Genomic DNA, 15,664 nt, shown 5'->3' with positions numbered 1-15,664 from the left:
AGTTATGTAGATGTGATTAGACGTATTATGCATTCAATTTATGTAGTGGATGGCCTAACATATGCTGTCCTTAAAATTAACTGCTACGCCAATAATGCATTTAATTATTTGCAAGTATTGTTTTGACTTCATAAATTGAACACATTTTATTTTATGCCATGTCAGTAACCATGGCTTTTTTTCACAGCAAAAACGCTTTAATAATAAATATACAATTGAAAGCAACAAACAAATGAATACATAAATTAAATGAGATTTTTTGTGTTAATACATGATAGAAATTATTATTATTATTATTTTTACTGGTGTCACTTTGATAAAAACTTCCTTAAGAGAGGTAAATTTAAAAAAAAGCCTTCTGGAATCTCATAAATTTAACAAACTGAACAATTTTCAGTAAAGGTTTTATTTCCTGATATTCTTTAATTCCTTTTTTGGCAAAAAAAAAAAAATAATTAAAATAATATTTTTTTTTTTAAATCTGCATATCAAACCATTATGCGCATGAATATTGTGAATGTGTACATTTCCTATATCCTTGCCCAAATGCCCTTACTGACTTTTCCCAGAGAAAACACTACTCTTACAATTCTGTTAAGATAATTATTACTTTAAATCATACACATCTCACATTCCAATTGCCATCATCTCCTGACACAGCTACTGAAAAGAAAGCTGCATGATCATTAATGCGTATAAAAAAAACCCACACATTTTCAAAGTGATTTTGATTGTTTCCTTTATTATTTGATGTTGCACTATTTACAAAGATTGTGTGCCATTATGTTTCACAATGTGATGTAAAAGCTAAAAAATGCTGTCAAAACTGAAGATCTTTCACATTTTTATGAAAGGAATGTGGGCTTGTACCTGCAGAAGAACTTGTCCCTATTAACCTTAAAGAAACCATGGCCGTGGTCATACTTGAAGGCAAAATTCAAAATAATTCTGTCATTATATAATCCCTGTGGTGTTATTCTAAACCAAAATAATATTCTGGTTTTGGGGATAAGTCAATCATGTAATTTTTGAGAGGGTGAGAGATGATACTAGAATTTTTATTACCAAGCAAACACTCACTTTAAAAGAAACAACAAGAAAATTAAATGTCCAGTTTGAAATCTGTTGTTTGTGTTAATCTAATTAATTATTGATATTCACACTACACTATAGGTGGAAAGAAGCTGTGGAAAGAAGTCTGTGTCACTTTTTTCACCAAGGGCAATACACTGTCAAATCTACAACTTAGCAATGTAGTGTCAGACATCCTGTCAAGTTAAATAAACTAATTGTTAACATTAACATTATGAATTTTCCAGATTATGAGGAGCCGTGCCGTCATCACATTTCTTAAATAAATTGGAAAGTGATCTCCACCATAGCAGAAGACAGTGGAGGGGAGAGGTAAAAAAAAAAACCCTGACCAAATACACCTACACAGTATATAGTACATCTTACAGTACATGTGTCTAAATGAAAATCTTACGCAAATCATATTCATTTTAATCACCCCTCATCTAGAAAGGTGAAATGTTCTACTGAAAATACAGCATCCCACCCTGCACCTATGCAGGGGTCAAATATTTCAGTCACATCAATAAAACTGCACTTGTATACCACACAACTGCATCACGTTCATAAGGATGCACCGTATGATACACTAAAATTGTGAAAATAATTCCCAAAATCTCATTAATGACTGTTCATTCTCTGTAATATTATTTTAGATTACATCAGAGCACAATATCAGTCACCAGTACACAGCAAGGTTTAACCAAAGTAACGAACTAAAAGTAAGTCAGTGGTCAAAACCCTTCCAATGCACATCAATGCAAAAATCATCTGTTAATATAGCACTCAAGTACAGCCACAATTCTGAACCTCAACATTTAATTTGTTTTAAAAGTTCACAAAGTGTTAAGGAACAAAAACAATTATCTTCACCATATATGCATTTAAATAAGTGATTAACACTTAATAAATTTTAAAATACAGGGGGGGGGGGGGGGGAATACTCCTAAAATAATCATTTATCTGTGTTAACAGAACAAGTGTGGACCAACAGACCTGACAAGTGATCTAAGTTGCACCCCAAATTTTTTCTTCTTCTTTTAGGTACACCTATTAATCTGAAATAAATGTACCAGAGAGGTCCTTCTTCATGGTATCAAGAGGCACCATATGTAATGAAGGTAAAAAAAAAAAAAAAAAAGTTTCACTGTCAGTCTGAGCAGGTCGCATGTCTGTTTCACACTTTACTCTTTTTGTTTCACCTTGAGACATACTGAATGGTATAATCTCGTAGTTTTTAATTAACTGTAAATAAAAAAAAATGTTCCTGTAGCTTGCGCAATTTAAAGATAACCACTGAAATCAATGTAGTTTCAAGTGTCCAGATTCTCAAAATATCCAACTCCTGTGAGCCAACAAAAGCTTCATTTACAAGATACAAACTGGCCTCTGGCAGAGTTCATCTTTATCCCGAAAGTAAGCAACAGGTTTCCATCTTCGGGATATAAGAGACACAGTAGAGTAGGACAGTGGGTTACTGCAATACAGTTGGGAAAAGAAAACGTAAAAGGTAAGAACAAGCAACCAGAAAACATTGATAAAATCTAGCAACCCAAATTAAAGATAGTTCACCCCAAAATAAACATGCCCTCCTATTTACTCACCCTGATGTGGTTGCAAATCTTTATGCATTAATTTTTTTCTACTGAGCACAAAGGATGATAATTTAAAGAAATGTTCTGAGGAATGACATTTCAAACATTCTTTAAAATATCTCAATTTGTGTTCATCAGAATAAACCGGTTTGAAACAAGTGGAAGATAAATGTGACAATTTTAATTTGTCTGAACTACCGCTTAAGTCAGAGGTTCTCAACTTCAGTGGCCTTGAGAGCCAAATATCAACCATATGAGATACAGGAGGTCACATATATATTTGAAATTTTTTTACATTTAACAAATGAGACATGTTGGTTTTCCATGTACCTCCATAAAAGCGAACTCACATTACTACACAGGGTTAAAAATATTGTTTTCATTATCCACTTTTTATATTTTGATCGGCATCAAAGTACAGTAAAACGTAATGAAAGGTTCCTTAATGATTGGGCTGTGTTCATGGTAGTCTCGTGATAGGTTGTGACATTATACATGTCTAATTTAAATTTTTATTTAAAAAAAATTCCCCATATATACTTTTTAGTTGTCAACATTGCAGCATATTTTTAAAGCATTATGACAATGTAAAAAAATAAGTGTAAAAGAAAATTGTGTGGTTCATAGCAGTGATGCAGTACACTAAAGTCACAAGTCGGTATGTACCCTGATTTTGGTGTCCATCCATGCAGCAGATCTAGCTGTGCAATATTATGTGTGTGTGTGTGTGTGTGTGTAGAGAGCACTTACGGACTGACTTACAAGCTTACATGATGAGACAATATCTTATATTTCCATTGTTTACTGACACACGTGACCCTTCTACACTTGAGTCTGTCACCGATACTGTCAGTTTCAGAAAAGTGAACTAATCAGAACAACTCAGAGGCAGGACTAATGTTGGCTAACCACTGGTGAGCGCAATTTTTGTGAATGCATTCTGTATTCGTCATGAGTGTATGTGAACCAAACCGTTACAGACCAAGTGTTTCACTATATGCTGCATTATATGTTGTAATGCAAGGATTAGTACTCACCCGTGTCTCATCCTCATCATCTGAAACATGTGGCCGTGCAATACTCATCTCTTCTTTGCTCTGTGCAATTTGTTTACATTTCTTAAAAAAAAGAAACAGAAAAAGAAGATGATTAATGATAAAAATAGTTTGTTTTAGGAAGACACTACCATTCAATGTTTTGGGACTAAATTTTATTTAAAGATCTCACCAAGACTAGGTTTATTTAAGAAAAATTTTTTTAATTGTAAAATTTTGAAAGTAGTCATTTTCATTTAAATATTTCTAAAGGATGTTACTCAAATATTTACTGTCACATGACTTTTCAAGAACTCCTAATTATGAATAATTACAGATAATATATCAGATCACTTCTCAAACCACTGTTCCACCAGATATGAAACCATTAAGATTGTTCAACTGGTAAAAATGAGCTCTGACAGATGCCAACAGACACAAACAGTGATAAAACACTGATCTGACACACACACTCACACACAAAAAGTTTGCCTTAAAACTGGTACTAATTTGTTTGTTTCTCGGTGCAGAAAATGTATTCTGAATAATATTTTCTTTTTTTTTTAAGTAAAAAAAGTAGTACCTAATTTAGACAGAAATGCACTGCAACCGTTTACCTAAAATTTGACTATTTAGCACATCCATGCTGAATACACAAAGAAAACATGAATATATATTTACATAATATATATGATTCACTGATCACTTAGGACACAACATAAAAGCTCAAATGTGCAAAACTCACCTCTGTGAACTCCTTGATGCTAATGCTGTTAGCTTGTTGAGTCACTTTCCTCTTTACCTCTTCAATACTGGCCAGATTAGGTGTGGGTGCTGGAGGGGGCTTGTTGGTAATGGTAGGAAGTGGAGGCATTGGGGGCATAGCAGCCAGGGCACCCATGTTTGAAAGAGCAGCGGTCATAGTTGCTGCAGTCATACTTGCCACAGCAGCGTTCATTGTCATGTTTGGCATTGGAGGCATACCTGGTATACCCATGGGCAGATTCATAGGTAAATTGGGCACGGGCAGTGGCAGAGGCAAAGACAAGGGGGCTGGAGCAGGGGTTGGCAGGGGTAACTGTAGAATTGCCTTTGGCTTGAGACTTTCAGGTATGGGCATTCCAGCTTTAGCACACATTGCAGCAGCATTAGCCTTTGCAATCTCCAATAGTTGCTCTTTATCTGAAGAGAGAGATTACAGTCATTATTTAAAAAAAAATGCTATTAAGAAGTGGAGCCATGCAAAAAGTATATTTACCTAGGTCAGTAAGGCGTGGTGGCGTCTTGCTAGAACTCCGTCGAGATCTTGAGGTGGACCTCCTTTTGCGGAGAATTAAAATTGGGGAATGACTTGGTTCACGTTTCCACCGATCTCGTCTGTCAAATGATCGCCCTCTAAATGCTGGTCTTCTCCGGCGTGACACAGAACGTGACCTTTTGGATCGTGACCTACGAGCCCTTGATCTTGAACGAGATCTTCTCTTTCTTGCAGGTGACTTTGACCTCCTCTTTCGAACTGGTGATCTAGACTTTGACCGTTTCCGCTTGGGGGATTTTGACTTAGAGCGCTTTGTTCTTGTGTGAGATTTTGACCTTGATTTTGCCCTTCGATTTGTTGATCTGGATCGAGATCTCCTTTTACGAACAGGTGACCTTGACTTTGTCCTTCTTTTACGACTATGCGATGGAGACCTCGACTTACGTTTTCTAGCAGGAGATCTTGACCTCCTCTTGTTGCTAACAGATTTTGACTTGGATCTTCTCTTCTTGGTGGATGAAGTTGACCTAGAGCGTTTTTTTCTTACAGGTGATGTTTTGTTGGAGGACTTTGAATCTTCTTTTGTAATAGGTGAAGGTGATCGTGAGCTCCCTGATTGATAATCTTCTTCTGACCCTGCTGTACCGTGTTGAGGAACTGGATCTAAGGACAAAGATCTGGACCGGATAGGTCTTTCTTCACATTTAGAGGGATCCTCTGGCTCTTCCTTGACTTTTGCACTTAGAGGGCCACATTCTGATGTTACATCTTCATTTTTTGGTTTTTGAACAGATGTACATTCAGTAGTCACAGGTCTCCATCCACCAGACCCTGCTGTCCCCTTTACTTCAAACTTTTCCTCTATGGCTACCAAAAGTTTCTGTGTGGTTTCTGAGGTTTCTTTTGAATTCTTATCCTTTAAAGACTTGTCTTCTTTAGCAGGAGATGGGGAGTGTGCTTTCATGGAAGGGGATATGCTTCTATCGGATGATTGTTGTTCCCTGGAAATTGACCTTGATTTGCGTTTCGGAGAAATGGACCTCGACAGTTTACTTTTTTGCTTTTTGGTCTTTCTTAATTTTGGTGATGCAGACTTTGAATCAAGTGAGGATGACCGTGACTTTGATCTTTTACGTCGCACAGGAGATACTGATTCTGACTTTGTGCTATGAGGGCTCCTAGACTTCGACTTCCTTTTACGGACTGCAGGAGAACGTGACTTAGAGGGCCTGGAGCGATAGGGGGATCGAGATTTACTTCGACGTCTTGGGCTTCTTGAAATTGATCTTCTATGAACAGATCTTGATCTTCTGTTTCTTTTTGGGCGAGATCTGGATCTTCTACGGAGCACAGGGGATCTTGAGCGTGTTCGTCTTGCTCTTCTGACAGATCTGGACCTGGATCGTCTTGCTCGAGAAACAGGTGTCCTTTTTCGAGAACGTGACCTTGAGTGTCTTCCACGGCGTAAAGATCTAGATCGTGAGCGTCGATTCTTTCTTCTTGAAACAGATTGCTTTGATCTTGAGCGTGACCGTCTTGATCTTCCAGTTGACCTAGACCTTGAACGATGACCACGTCGGAGGGACTTACTCCTGGATCTTTTGGTCCTTGTGCGAGACCTTGAGTCAGAGCGATACCCTCTTTTACCAGATAGTGACCTTGACCTGCGTACAGTCTTCTTTGTTGCTTTAGTAGGAGATCTTGAGCATCTACGTTTTGTTCGATCTTTTCCACCAGAGACAGATACAGACCTGTCCCTTGAAGATGATCTGTCATTATTACGTCTTGATTTAGCAGATGACTGCTTTGGTGTTCTAGACCGACTCTGTTTGGATTTTTTTCCTTTAGTGTCTGAAAGTGATCGTGACCTTGACCTGGAAGGCGTCAGTTTTTTTCTTTCCTTCTGATTACCATTTGCTTCCTTTGAGATGTCCTTCTGCACATTTTCTTGTTTGGGAATAATATCGGGAAGTGCTTGAGCTATACCATAACTTTCATCTTTATCAATAGGTTCCACTTTTATGTCCTTTTCTGTAATTAGAGCATGCACAGGCTCAGGAGTCAGCTTTCTTCTCTCTCCTAATTTGAGACTTTCTTCTTCACTGTGATCAGATGTTGTATCTCTGTTTTGATCTTCTAGTTCGGGTGTGCAATCTTGAATTTTTTCTATTTTAATAGTACTGATTGGAGACCACCTGTCCAACTTTAAAGACTCCGTCAGCAATTTTTGTGATTGCTTAGAGTCTGGTTCTGATTCTGATCCTGACCCTGAGGTACTTCCTGATCTTGATCGAGATGGGGAGTTTTTCCCTTGCTTTTCTTCCTCTTTCCGTCGTTTTTTCTTCTTTTTCCCAGCACGATGTTTCTGCTTTTTAATCTTAGCATCAGCTTCTGCATCTGTAAAGACAAATATGACTGTTTACTTTTTTATTGTGAAAGGCAATATCTATTGAAATACATTTAAAAGAGTTTAAATTGCGAATATATGCGTGATAATTTGCCTCTAAATTATTGTACTAATGTACAAATTATGCATGTACCTTCTGTGCAGTTTTTTGTGGCATTCGCAAGATCATCAACCTCTGGGTTAGAAGAGCCATCTTTTTTCAGACTTTAAAAGGAAACAATACATTTAAATAAATGAAACTAAAGGCACCAAGAAAAGAAACAACAGGTGTTACCAAGCAACAACAAAGTACAACTCTCACCTTGTTCTTTTTCTGGAATCACCATCCGACTCTACACCAGATTCAGAGCTGCTCTCTTTTTCACCCTTACGCTTCTTGCGTTTCTTCTTACTTTTGTGTTTCTTATGTTTCTTGTTTTTCTTTTTTGGGGTCTCGCTCCCATCTTTAACAATCATGGCTTCATATGGAACAGCAGTATCAGATGGCTCATCCTCTGTTGAGGATACATATTTACAAACATATGCTACAACAGCATGAAAGAAGTATTTTCTAACATTTACAAGAACATATTTCGAAGCTATATGACTGCAGCAGAATTTAGCACATCACAGTAAGGAATAATAGCAATTGAGAAATAGCAAACTTCTAAATTCTAAACATTACACTTTTATCTGAGAACAAATACCAGCAATGTCAGTAAACTTATCTGGAACAGTAATCTGGAAGTAACAAGTTTTATACTGAAATAAGCTCTCAGACAAATCTAGAATGCAATGAAGTTCTAAAAATACTTAAATATATACATGAACTAGTAACCTACCAGGGCCAGTTTTCACAGCACACTCCATGTCAAGAACTGGTTCAGCTGTTTCCCAATCTTAATCTTGGTGACAATTTCTTTTGTCTTTGCTCTGTAAATTGGGACACAAAATGTGTTGACCCTCAGTTTTCACTCTGAAATGAAAAAACAAAACAAAGCAAAAAATCATATAGATCAACTAATCCTTACATATGTCTACTTTTAAGGTATATTTTGTAATCAAATAAAGATTTATTCTTAGAGTAACACAGATTTGATACCACTGAGAAACTCTTACACCTTATGTAAATACCAAAAACAAAACGGCCTCTAAAAAAGATGCATTCTTCAAGAAAAAAAGAATGGCTGTGTCATAAACATGTTTAATGAAAATTTGTTTTCTGTAATGTTGTTGTAGATTTTTCTCACTTTTCCAAGGCAGTGGGATGAGATTTTCATAACTGCAAGAATGATTTGTGATGGCCTTGGAAGAAGCAGTTCAAATAGAGTGAAATAAAATAATCAAATCACCATATGTCACTGTTTTCTAACAATTGTTTATGAAGTTATAGCCTTGAAAGTTTTTGTCATTGGCATGTTACATAATATCTGACCCACTTGGCTGAACACATAAAGCTTCTTTGCACTCAATCAACGGAGCGGTTACATAAGATCATCGGCAGGGCAAATCACTTTTGAATCTCACAATTTCATCTGTCTGTCACTCTCAATGCTTCTTATGATATGTGCAGTTAAAATATGGCACAGAAACAATGTGAATGTAATTTTTTCTTACTTCTGTAATCATATGCTGGTTGAATTTGGACATCCCATTTATGTTAATGTATAATGATTGTGCAAAATAATTATATGCATCCCTCAACCAAATGCTGACATCACTTGCAGCCATTTAATCAAACTACCTCCAATTTGCCCTATGAATATTCGTACCCAAACAAGCATTTATAATTGTTACTAAGACTAACCAATATATTGTTTGAGCATCAATATTGAAATTTTACATATCTGCAAGTCACATCGCTGGAATGTATTATTTATACAATGATACCCATGTTATTTTACATTAGATTGTTCAATTTCTGTTCTTGACTACTGATAGACTCTACCGAAAACCATAAAGCACTGTTTATTTATTTATTTTTGCTAGTAATTTATTATAATTTAGGCAGATGCATTGCACAGAAAGACTTGATAATGCCAGTCAATCTATATTAATGAAATCTTTCAAAATAGAGATAATCAAATCATCTAGTGAAATGATATTTATATCACAATATATATTATTACAAATCAAATATCGCAATGTCAGATTTTTCCAATATCCAGCAACTCTAATTGTTCCTATTAAATATTTGTAAAATACTATTTTGTGCGTGTGGTATATTTGATTATAATGACTGTAAAAATAAAACCAAAACAACAAAAGGGTAATAGTAATGATAGGAATCGCTTTGCACAGCAAAATTCTTTGTCATGACCACAGTTTCCGGAGGCTGTCAATTATTTGTGTGTATTAATGCTGCAAATAACGTGGGAACAAATTGTGTTTCGACTGTTTATGCTTTCTGACTCTCCAAGTGCAGCTAGCCCATTTTTTTTAATTTTTTTTTTGAAGAACCAAGCACCATAGTTACAGCTAAAAGTCTTCATTAAGGTTCTGCTGATAACAAAAAATTACTAACATCTGACCTGAGGAGTAGATTAATAGCTAACTTTTATTAATTAACACCCACGTTATCAAACTTCTTAACTTAAACTGTTTTAAAATAATTTATGTAACAATTTTAACGAAAACTCTGGATACCATGGTACACTTATATACAAAAAAATACTGGCTACAACTCTAAATGATAAACATAAACAAATACCAAGGAGTAACGTTACATGAGTAAAGAAACGTTAGCATCACCAACGACTTTCTTGGTGAACGAGACCTCTCGCGTGATTGTTTTGCCATCATACGCCTCATCAATCATTTAAAATAGTTATATGCAAATTTACTACTTTAACAATACAAACATACCTGTTGGTGATGTTTACGCCAAGTATATGTTTCTTGCGTGCTTGTTTTATTCAATGCGAGATAGCATAGAAGTATCTCCCCCCGCGCGGCTAACTGAGCACGCGCATCCTACAAAGGCTAACACAACACGCGTGCTCTGCAGGTACACTAGCAACTCAATTTACAGGTACAGTATTATTATTGAGCTTAGATGCATCATATTAAAGTATCTATGCGTGGAAAGTAATAGCGCACCAACACAAATGTTTGGTTAAGCGTTTCTGGAATCACGCGGACAAAGACACGTTAGCATGTGTTAGCTTAGCATCATACTCGCAACAGGCTTTGCTACAAACAAACCGCGCGCGTCAGTAATAACAGCAGTTAGTTCGGTCATTTCCGCCGTGTTCTTAAATGAATCTGCCATTATTCTTGCGAATGATTTTTCTTACATACACTCACCTTTGTTGTTGACTTCTTGATTTGTATCAGTTACGAAACCACAAGAAAGTTGCTCGCTGTTGGTCGCCATGACATTCAGCGCTCAGTCAGTCCTCCTGCATCCCAGAAACACACGAAGCAGGACATCGATACTTCTTCGCTCTCCTGTCGCTGGATCTAGAAGTACAGAGCGGCATCTAGCGTTATCCTGATGAACTCACATTCACAGTTTACCTACAGAGATGACTAATTAGTTATGCAAAGACACTGCAAATCGCATACCTTATATTTGTGGCCTACAATTTGTCATTTGTATCGAGGCAGATGATAGATCGAATGTGATCTAAGAAGGGCCCATGGTAATTTGATTTGGCCCGCCATCCCATCTGAAAAAAGGGAGAATGATAAGGATGCTGCTTGTGGATGATGGTTATTTCACCCCTGTGGCTGATTTCTAATGGCAAACTAGGAAGTTGGTTGGGGCGAATGCCTTTGACAGAGATCGTCATTTCCATTGTTTAATTGAGGAACTACAATAAAAGCCAACTAAAGTTAAATGTTTCAAATGAATCAAACTTTTAAAATGCAAATACTATCAGTTGACAGATAGAGGACAATGCACAAGATATCAGTGAGCAAATCAAGACAAGAGCAGGAGCAGCTCGACTAGAGTATTTAGTATTAAGCTCCATTTTGTTATAAATGGGATTTTTTTTATGTTTTTAATATAATAAGTGGATTATAAAAGGTAAAAAATATACTGCATAATAATTGTATATGTTTTAAAGTGAGGTTCTTCTAGTTATTTTTAAATAATAAGCAAACAAATTTAATGTAATACGGTTTGGTATATTTAGTTTTTGGTGCTTTTTAAGAAAAAGGTTGATAGATAGACAGACAGACAGACAGACAGACAGACAGACAGATAGATAGACAGATAGATAGATAGATAGATAGATAGATAGATAGATAGATAGATAGATAGATAGATAGATAGATAGATAGATAGATAGATAGATAGATAGATAGATAGATAGATAATATATTTTATAATAAATAATGTATTTATGATTTTTTAAAATATATTTTACATTTTTACATTTGATCTTTTTTGACAACATCAACACATAATTAGTAGATTGTTTTAACTGATTGTTTCAATTTAAATTGTTAGTTTGTTTCTTTAATACTAATGTTATCCCAATCTTTCATCATGCGTTTTATAAAACTGTTTTTTGTATTTTGTATATCAATTTATTGATATTCCTTTAACTGCACCACCAAGAAAACTCCCAATGTCACTAGTTAACACTCAATGCATTTTTTTTTTCAACACATTTCATCACTTTAAAAATATTGGCCTCTACCAAATGGTTGATTGTTGGTTTATGGTAAAAGTATTGCAATTAATAAATATAGTATGAAAAGCAGAAAATATGAAGTGTCAGACCAATTTATTTAAAAACGTAATCAAAATAAAATATTTTAAACATTTAAAAATTTTGTGTTTTTTTTTCTAAAATATTTCAAATTATCATTTAACATGCTTTCTTGTTTTTTATTTTTACAATCAAACTAAATTAAGTTTAGTAGTGCAACTAGATTGTGTTATATATATATATATATATATATATATATATATATATATATATATATATATATATATATATATATATATATATATGCATCCAGTTTTTTTTGTTTATCTGCAGCACATCTTCATTAGAGTTCTCAAAGTCAATTAAAGGATATTTCAAGTGTTTTTGTTTTTTTTTTTTTGTGGAGTGGGGGGATACAACAATAAAGGCAAGAACATCAAACACTTTTTGAATGTTTGATATTTTTCCTTCTGCTGCTCTTTTGATGAAGTAATTTATAATTAATCCAGGTGAACATGAATATGTGCGTGTTTTTGTTGGAAAAAAACCCCCAAAACATTTCAAATGTAAGTATTGCCAAGAGACCTGGAACAAGTTCCTGCAGAGGGCAGTGTAAGACCACAGTGAGTGAATGTTAACAAACAGCTGTATCAAGTGTAGATGCTCTTTCCATGTTCTCTCCGACAAGAAGATTAGAAGAAGAGATAAACTATTTTTGGTCTCATGAGGTTTAAGGCCAACTCAGCACATCTCTCATATTTGAACGAAAGAAGATTCCTTACTCAACAACAATAACAACAGCACTGAAGTATTATAAGAAGTGCTTATATCTAGTCATGACCATATCTATCTATCTATCTATCTATCTATCTATCTATCTATCTATCTATCTATCTATCTATCTATCTATCTATCTATCTATCTATCTATCTATCTATCTATCTATCTATCTATCTATCTATCTATCTATCTATCTATCTATCTATCTATCTATCTATCTATCTATCTATCTATCTATCTATCTATCTATCTATCTATCTATCTATCTATCCTCAGAATGATTAACCCCCCTGAATTATTAGCTCGTCGTTTTTTCGTCAATTTCTGTTTGACAGAAAGATTTTTTTTCAACATTTCTGAACATAATAGTTTTACTGATTTGTTTTATCTTTGCCATGATGACAGTATTTTACTAGATATTTTTCAAGACACTTTTATACAGCTTAAAGTGACATTTAAAGGCTTAACTAGGTTAATTAGGGTAACTAGGCAGGTTAGAGTAATGAATTATTGTATAACGATAGTTTGTTCTGTAGACTATTGAAAAAAATAGCTTAAAGGGGCTAATTATTTTGACTTAAAAATGGGTTTAAAAATGTTTAAAAACACTTTTATTCTAGTCGAAATAAATGAAATAAAACTTTCTCCAGAAGATAAAATATTTTCAGACATACTGTGAAAATTTCCTTGCTCTGTTAAACATCATTTGGGGAAACTGGGGAAACTGTCTGTTTGTCTGTCTGTCCATCTGACCATCCATCCAGTCAATTCAACTAACAAATAGATTTCATTAGTATTTAGTATTAGTCATTAGTATTAGTATTTCATACTAATAATATATATTTACATTAAAATTATAGATCATCTAGCAGTTTACTATATTAGCACAACTTCAATGAGGCGTTTCAAAATAAATAAAACAAAATTGATGTTGGGTCAAATCATAACCTTGTAGAATCTTGCTGATGTAAATGTATATGCAAATGAATTATTATTAAGCAAAGCCCAATTTGATGACCCCACAAGGACATGCAATATCATTGACAATCAACTGAGGGTGCACTTGCGTCGTGCTGCAGCATCGTCTTCTCTTCTGAATGAAAACAAGCAAGACCGCTAGCAATTACGAGCTCACTGACACAACTAATCAGAACATAGCATTAAGCATTTCATTTGGATTATTTCAACAGTGAGAAGCAATAAGCACTGCTTAAAATGTTAGATGAGTTGCGATATTGAACTGGATTTGTGAATGGTTAGGGCTACTGAGGTTGTTAACTTATCCCTAATATTGCGGCAGTTGCCTAGGTAACAGTTTGATTTTCTCTGAAAAGCCCTTGCAAGTGTTAAAAGTCTCAGAGGTGAAAAATTGGAATACCCCATTGAAACCTTTGGCAACAGCACAACTTTCACAGTGAGACATATTGCATGCACCGCAAACAAGCCTTTCATGAGACGAGTGCTTCAGGTGCCTGTGAGGACCAATATATAGCAGATGTTTAGTGTCTATATGCTATAAGCTATCGTTGTACACCATCAACTCTGCAATCACGCAGCCTATGCATCAGACGTCCTTGAAATTTTAAGAGGAACGCAGTTTATTTAAAGTCACAGTCCTCTGAATGAGTTTCAGACAAATGACTAATTCCTGGAAGCATTAACTGATGTAATTTCAGGAGAGGCCATCTTTTTTTCCACTAAGTTGTTTTTACAGCATGCGCATTATAAAAGCCCCCAAGAGCTAAATCAGATTCCATTTAGACTTTTTTTCTGTTGTTTTCTGCTCAAACAGCACATTAATGACTTGCTTTTAGGGCTTCGAAACAACATGGAGTCGTTTAGACATAAGACACACACTGTTTGTTCTCTGAGTCATATATGCCCCATACAGGGGTTTAATCCAAGTATACTGCGGGCGACTGTCAGTTTGTCCAGTTTGACACAGTAATTCTCACATGTAACCTTTTGGAATTAATAACCTGTCAGACACTTCAGTACAGCCTATAAAACATGAAATTTTTATAAATGCAGCTGTGTTTAAAGACAGTTTTGCCATTCGACTAGCCCATTAGTTTACTTTTCCTTTTATATGGTGTTCTATAACACTCCAGCACTTGGTTTAATCCCTTTTTACCTGGGGAGTCATATATGTCAGTTAGACTTTTTTAATAGAGATATCTGACACATGGTTTTAGTATTCATTTGCAGAGCATTCATATCTGTACTGGCGTGTTAAAGGGTGCTTTTAAGCCACATCATATTAACATGCCAACACTAATAATGTACAGTGGGACTCTTGCGTTTATCTGCAGAACAGAGAGGAGAAATAATGGCTTCGGGAGCACTGTTCTGAAGACACTACACCTTGTTGCCGGAGGGAACACATGCACGGGGTAGGCAATTAAAGTTTGAATTACACGCTCGCATTATACCACATGAGTCGGCTCTCAAAGAGTCATACTGGCTTTCATGATCAGTCATCATTGCTTGCTAACATCTTGCCTATATTTTCGGATGCCTCGTTTGTAGTTTTCAAAGAAAGTTAAGTTAATGTTATTGGCACTCCTATCCAGTTCTATTTCCACCTTAAGATACAGTAAAGTACAAATAATTCTGAAGCTAGTTTAATAATGTGTGTTTTGCTATATAGCTTATGTTTTTATATCTACCAGGATGCCTTTATAAATGGTATCAAGAGTAGGAGTTTTCCATTTTAATTTCTGTGAAACATAATTATTGCTCTAGTCTAGCACATATGACCTCACGCTTGTAAACATACAAGAACAAAAAAAGTATGAGTTATATCAGTGTCATGTCATTATGTGTTCATGTATGGTAATTAACTAAAGACGTATACGCTCTTCTCTTTGGAGATC

General features: G+C 35.2%; 1 protein-coding gene and 1 long non-coding RNA gene across 3 annotated transcripts; both read right to left on the bottom strand.

The window, feature by feature from the left end:
* Nucleotides 1-722: 722 nt before the first annotated feature.
* Nucleotides 723-10,806, bottom strand: sona (SON DNA and RNA binding protein a). 2 transcript variants are annotated; one of them, NM_001130400.1, is given in 8 exon segments: nucleotides 723-2,548; nucleotides 3,704-3,784; nucleotides 4,446-4,882; nucleotides 4,959-7,355; nucleotides 7,499-7,569; nucleotides 7,667-7,859; nucleotides 8,187-8,320; nucleotides 10,651-10,806. In NM_001130400.1, coding segments are annotated over 7 exon segments (3,210 nt in total). In that variant the 5' UTR covers nucleotides 8,215-8,320; nucleotides 10,651-10,806; the 3' UTR covers nucleotides 723-2,545.
* A 1,583-nt stretch (nucleotides 10,807-12,389) lies between these two features.
* On the bottom strand, nucleotides 12,390-15,420 carry LOC147842408 (uncharacterized). Its single transcript, XR_015499704.1, has 2 exons — nucleotides 13,219-15,420; nucleotides 12,390-12,994 (listed from the first exon to the last, which is right to left on the bottom strand). It is a non-coding gene; the product is annotated as an uncharacterized LOC147842408 (long non-coding RNA).
* Nucleotides 15,421-15,664: the final 244 nt, after the last annotated feature.

This window comes from Danio rerio, chromosome 9 (genome assembly GCF_052040795.2).
Source record: "Danio rerio strain M-AB ecotype USA chromosome 9, GRCz13ab, whole genome shotgun sequence".
NCBI classification, from domain to species: domain Eukaryota; kingdom Metazoa; phylum Chordata; class Actinopteri; order Cypriniformes; family Danionidae; genus Danio; species Danio rerio.
This window is presented reverse-complemented; position numbering and strand designations above follow the sequence as displayed.